The 6,628-nt window shown below is 41.7% G+C and overlaps 1 protein-coding gene across 1 annotated transcript; it reads left to right on the forward strand.

The window, feature by feature from the left end:
• Positions 1-2,734: 2,734 nt before the first annotated feature.
• On the forward strand, positions 2,735-4,045 carry LOC148042319 (uncharacterized protein F54H12.2-like). Its single transcript, XM_087703038.1, has one exon. The coding sequence runs from the start codon at positions 2,735-2,737 to the stop codon at positions 4,043-4,045; it is 1,311 nt and encodes a 436-aa protein (XP_087559164.1).
• Positions 4,046-6,628: the final 2,583 nt, after the last annotated feature.

The following is a 6,628-nucleotide window of genomic DNA, read 5'->3' on the forward strand; positions in this document are numbered from 1 at the left end:
AGTTTTAGTAATGGGGTATTCTTTATATTTAAACAGAAGCGGTTCCTGGATATAACTATGACATGATTTTTAGAAACACCTCCAGTGAGGAAGACGCTACAGACGACTTCCCGTATTATCGAAGACCTACGAAGTATATCACTAGAAACATCTCCAGTGAGGAAGAAGCCACAGATGACTTCCCGTATTATCGAAACCCTACGAAGTATACCACCAGCACGTTTACTGAGGATATTAATGATGATGTTAAACCCGTGATTCTGAAGAGTCGTGATTACCCCATTTGGCTACCAAGGGTTGGTAAAAGGGACTTTTCAAACGATGACAACGACGCTGTAGGATGTCCATGTGGGGGTGTTGATTGCATCTGTACGGCAACTACAGAGGTTGATGAGGACGATGATGACGTGGTTGTCTATTATGCTAGCTCTGATGACGGATATTATTCTGCTAACCAAGTTCGTGAGAGCATGTTGTAAATTACAAATAAAAGGTTTATGCTAAAGAGCGACGTGTGTTTTATTGTACGGGTTAACGGTGCAGGATGAAGTATAAAAAGGTACTGAAGGAATTGTATTATAGACCAGAAAGTACGGGCAGCTATGGGGGTGCAACATCACTATTTAACGCGGGGCGGAAGAGCATTAAAAACTTAACGCTGAAACAGGTCAAAGCATGGCTGTCTGGGCAAGATGCCTACGTCCTTCATAAACCCACAAGAATTAATTTTCCTAGGAATGCAACAATAGTATCTTGCATAGACTGTCAGTGGCAAGCAGACCTTGTGGGTTTAACAGGATTTGCCTTTGAAAACAATGGCATGAAATTTATCTTAACAGTGATCGATGTGTTATCCAAATATGCCTGGGCTGTCTGTTTATTTGATAAGACTGGACGGGGGGTTGCCGAGGCGTTTCAGAGCATCTTCCAAACAGGAAGGGCTCCTAGAAAGTTACAGACAGATGCTGGAAAAGAATTCTTAAACAGGCCTCTGAAGATGCTTTTGGAACGTTATGGCATACATCACTTTGTGACACATAGTGAAACTAAAGCAGCAGTTATAGAGAGATTTAATCGCACTCTGAAAAATAAAATATGGAGGTATTTTACAGCTAAAAATACTCACAGGTATGTGGATGTGTTACCAGCTCTCATGCAGGGCTACAATAGCTCTTACCATCGTAGTATCCAGATGGCCCCCAAGACGGTAAGCTGCTCTAATGAAAAAGACATTTGGCTACGTCTATATGGAAAAAGGTTAAAAGCAGTCAGAAAGTTTAAAGACTTTAAGGTGGGGGATCATGTTAGGATATCCAGACTAAAGGACAAGTTTGAAAAGGGTTATCACCAAACCTTTACAGATGAAATATTTATTATCAAGGAAAAGCTACCAAGCGGGGAAAGAACTGTATATAAATTAATGGATTATGCAGAGGATGTCGTCCAGGGAACCTTTTACCCAGAAGAGATGCAAAAGATACCTAATGACCAAGAGCGTGTCTATAGAATTGAAAAAATAGTCCGAAAAAGAGGGAAGGGTAAACAAAGAGAATTTCTAGTTAAATGGAATGGTTGGCCAGAGAAGTTCAACAGTTGGGTTAAGGCTACTGAAGTACAACATCTTTGACATGTCGGGTTTCTATATTACACTACCCAGCAATGCATCAGCAGCTGCGTTTCCCAACAACAAAAATTCTAATTTTACTATTCAATTAGCGAGATCATTGGATCTTTCAGGGCCGTGGGAAGTAGGTCTAGCAGAGATACAATATCCGCATAGCTGGCATACATTAACATCTCCTGGATATTTTGAAATTGCTAATGAGAGAAAGAAATGGCATTTTTCTTTGAGAAGCGGGTACTATAACAGCATCCGACAACTGTTAGAAAATACGAATAAACTTATATCAAATGCCAAGGATGAACCTAAGACAACCCTACATTATGATTCAGTGGGTCGGAAAATTAATCTTAAAGGAGATGAACCTCATACCATTCTAGTTAGCGGTGAACTTGGACATCTGTTAGGTATGTTCCCCGGATTCAGCACCTTATATGTTTACACAGACATTGTAGAGCTCCAGATAGTAGGTGACTTCTATGTGCCGTTACTACGCTGTGTACCTGTGCAAGGGCAAGACAATGATTTCATAACTGTGACCTATGACCGTCCACATTATGTGCCAGTCAGCAAACATCACATCGATACCGTTACTATAGAAATCAAAACCGACCAGGACAAAAACGTGCATTTTTATCACGGTAAGGTGATTGTCAAGCTTCATTTCAGGCCTCCGAAAAGTGAAGGATGGTCGTGATAAAGAAGTGCGGGAGCCCTCAAGCCTATGTAGACTACTACCGGGCACAGGCGGGAAATGGCCTACCGGGTTTTCGAGGAGCCCCTGTTATGTACGGTACCGGTATAGGGGGCCTGTTCCGGGGACTTTTTCGAAAAGCGATGCCTTTACTGAGGAGAGGCCTAGAAATCATTAAACCTCACATGAAAGCGGCTGCTAATAACATTGTCAGAGATGTGTCAGGACGGCTTGTATCACGTGTTGTAGGGGCGGGGCAGGAGGGGTCTGGTATGGCTGTAATCAGGAAGAAACGTTCTGTTGGACCACCTATGCCTCCTCCTAAAAAGAGGAAGGTTGCGAAAAAGCAACGCCATACAAAGAGGAAACGTTCACAAGGAAGGAAGCGCAGTGACAAACAGAACATCTTCTAATATAAAATGGCGTTTATCCACGAGGCTTCAGAGGAATGCGTCAAATCAGAGCTAGATCTTTTTCAACTGGCCCCTACGCAAACAAGCATTGAAAACTGCACGTACATCGAGATCCCCCCTTTATCAGCGCTGACACCGAATGCACCCTTGGAATTTTTTATAACCGGACACGGCGAGCATTACACGGATTTAAACAATACTCTGCTGTATGTGAGCTGCAAAATTGTAAAGGCTGATGGCACGGATATCGACGATGGTGCAAGAGTCAGCCTTGTCAATTACCCCATAGCATCATTGTTCAATCAGGTGGATGTCACATTAGGGGATCGCGTGATTACACAGAGTCACCATTGCTACGCCTACAGAGCAATTATTGAACTTATTCTGAACTATGGTGGAGATGCCCTGAGCACCCAATTTTCAGCGGGTGGTTTTTACAAGGATGATGCAACACTCATGGAGAACACACTGTTGACCGCTGCTGGTAACTCCGGTTTCAGAGCGAGAGCTAGACATACAGCCGGAAGTCGTAAATGGGATCTGCTAGGACCATTGCATAGTGATCTATTTTTTCAAGACAGGCTATTGATTAACGGTGTGGATGTGAGCATTAATCTCTCAAGAAGTAAAAACGAGTTCTGCCTGATGAGAGATGGTAATGAAAATTACAAAGTACAGATCCTGGGCGCATCTCTCTTTGTAAAACGTGTAAAAGTATCCCCTGGTGTACGGTTGGGCCATGCGGAGGCGCTGCTTACCTCTAACGCCAAATACCCTATTGATCGTGTAGGCATGAAGGTTTACAGCATTCCTGCAGGCAGTCTTGTGTGTAATCAGGAAAACCTATTTCTAGGACAGTTACCTAAACAGTTAGTGATCGGCTTCGTGGACAACGCTGCATTTAGTGGTAATTATGAAAGAAACCCTTTCAATTTTCAGCACTATAACGTCAACTTTTGCGCCCTGTATTGTGACGGTGAACAAATTCCTGCAAAACCCCTTCAACCCGATTATGAACATAACCTTTTTGTGAGAGAATATATGCAATTGTTACAGACTTCCGGTAAATCCATGAAAGACCGTTCTGTGCTGATTAACCGTGAGGAGTTTAACAATGGTTATACATTATATTGTTTTGATTTGAACCCTGATCAAGGTTGCTCAGAGCACTATTCCCTGATCAAGAATGGCAACCTGAGGGCGGAAATTAGATTTGCTGCGCCCCTCCCCAATACCGTCAACATGATACTCTATGCAATCTTTGAAAATCTTATTGAAATAAGCCACACACGCAACGTCCTATATGATTACATGTAAGAAATGGACACTATACAGATACTACGGGTGTTGTCTGGAAATGCTCTCTTTCTAGGCGTATACCCCAGCGATTTGTTACCCAAGAGAAAAATCTCAAAGAGGCCTTTCGGGCTAATTGTGAACACGCACCCAAGAACTTTACCGGGGCAGCACTGGCTCGCATTCTACTTTCCGACTCACAGTTATGGCGAATTTTTTGACTCCTACGGAAGATCACCAGACAGCTCTGACTTCCCCGTTGACATCGTGAGGTTTTTAGAACTGCAAGCTAAGACATACACATACCATACTCTTCAACTGCAGAACCCCCTGGCAATAACCTGTGGACAGCATTGTTTGTTTTATCTAATTAAGCGCATGAGAGGATTACCTTATGAAGATATTTTGAAGCTATACTCTGAAAAAGATGACAAAAACGATCAAATGGTGAAGCAGTTTGTAGTAAATATGAAGACTGGAAGAACCAGCACGTGTAACCAATACCGTTGTCTGCAAACATGTATGGCACATTATAAAATAAACACAAAACATTAAACGTATTGCCTGTTTTACAGTGTTTTATTTATTCACAAATGGAGCCAGTCACCAAAATTTAGAACATTTTTAGGAGCTGACACAGAGCCTACAGTAGGATCAGTCATAGCAGAGGGTGATTTTGTAGAACTTGCAAGCTTAAAGGGCCCTGTCTCTTTCAGCTTTTCAAGCTGCTCTTTAACAACATTAGAACCTAGCAAGCCCGTTGGAACATTCATCTCTGCCATAGCCGACAGAAACTCGTTCCAGCCCTTAGGGTAATATTTTGCAGTACGCGAGCGTTGTTGAGAAACCCCTTTGACCAGGTCTACTATGTTAGTGCCAGGAACCTTTGTACCCCTATATAAAATGGTTCCATAATCATCCCATCCCAAAATGTCTTGATGCTGTTTCATTTTGTTCAACAAAAGAGAGGCATTTTTCTTGTAACGCGTGCTCACTCCCTCTAATATCTCCTGCATTGTTGGATCCGTGGTGGAGAGTGGTGGTGCAGGGGCCGGCACAACAGTGTCTTGTTTAAATGTTTCTGGAGCTTGAATAAATTTCAGAATGTCTTTCTCAGAGTCATTTTGTCTGGTCAGCCTTAGAAATCTCTGCAACACGTTGTTGTACAGTTTTATCTTGTCGTCTTCACTTATATCTGTTTTCTGAAGAATGGTCCTCATATCATCATCCAATCGGCTAACGGTAGTAGTGCCTATTGTAGGTGCCCGTCCATGTAACTGCTCCATCTGATGCTTTGGTACCAAATACATTTTTTCTGCATATTCCATGTTTACTGGCCTAATAGACTAGTCAGCAATGGTATAGCAGCACCCAATAACGGAGCTATAAAACCACCTGACTGAAGAATAACCTGTTTCTTCTTTTTCAGCGAGATCTTTTTATCACTCAGCTTTTTAATACAGTCTTTCTTTCTCTTTAAATTTTGATATTGTGAAGGCTTCAGAGGCAGGTTACCTTTTAAAGTGTTCAGAGCTATTTCAGCAATGGCCCCCACCAGGTCATTATTAGCATTGCATAAGATGGCCTTTCTCTGCTTTGGGCCGGCCTTTACTAAGATTTTTAGAACCCCCCAATTTCTGCGCACCCTCTCAGACATCCTGGATGAATTGGGGGCTCTCCAATTACAGCAGTTACTTTTTACCCTTCTTTTTGATAGTATAAACTACCGGCCAATCAGGGGGGTAGATCCCAGTTCTCAGCCTAAAGTTTTCTGGAGTGGTGGCAGATAGATCAACTAAAAGATACCCATGGGGTTTGCTAGTTGCATCTTGGAACACTTCTAAAAAGAAACTTGTGCTGGAGGGATACATTTGACGTGCCAATGTGACCACTTGCATCTGGTCACGGGGGCATCGGAATAGCACCAAATATTTTGCATTTAGAGTTATTGTTCTCATTTTCTTACCCTGAAAAAACAGGTTTTGAAGTATGAGAATAATGCTAAGATTTTTGTGATGAACGTACTGTGTGAAGGCCTTCTCTATTTGCTCACTTTCACCAGCAGAAGCCATGAGATCATCTACCACTGCTAAATTGGTTTGATTTGGTGGAAACAACTCAGCATCTTCAAAAGAGTCAGGAAGCCCCTCCACAAATTTAATATTGGGAAATTTATTAAGCATTTCTTTGTACAGAGGTTGCCAACAGTTATAAAACCATATAATATTTTGAGGCATTTCAGATAATACATGTTCACCATGTTCTAACATTTGTTTTATAAAATACGATTTTCCAGAATTGGAAGGTCCACTTATAATACATGAGAAAGGATGTACAAATTGTGCACTGTTTTTCATCATACTTAATAACCGTAAGGCAGCGTACAATAATCCTCTCTATTGAGCACCCTTTTATTATAGTTAACTTTTAGAGTTTTCCTGAGCACCCGTGTTTCCAATGCCCACTGTTTCTTAATCCTAACAATTCCAGGCTGCTGTACCTGAATCTCTTTCTTTTCCTCACCCCCTGTTAGGCAATAATCATCAATCAGCTCTTTCAGAGTTTCAAAATTAATTTTTACACAGTTGGCACTATTTAATGTCA

Source organism: Thamnophis sirtalis, unplaced genomic scaffold (genome assembly GCF_051295495.1).
Source record: "Thamnophis sirtalis isolate CommonGarterSnake01/CBP01778 unplaced genomic scaffold, rThaSir2_p1.2 scaffold_18, whole genome shotgun sequence".
NCBI classification, from domain to species: domain Eukaryota; kingdom Metazoa; phylum Chordata; class Lepidosauria; order Squamata; family Natricidae; genus Thamnophis; species Thamnophis sirtalis.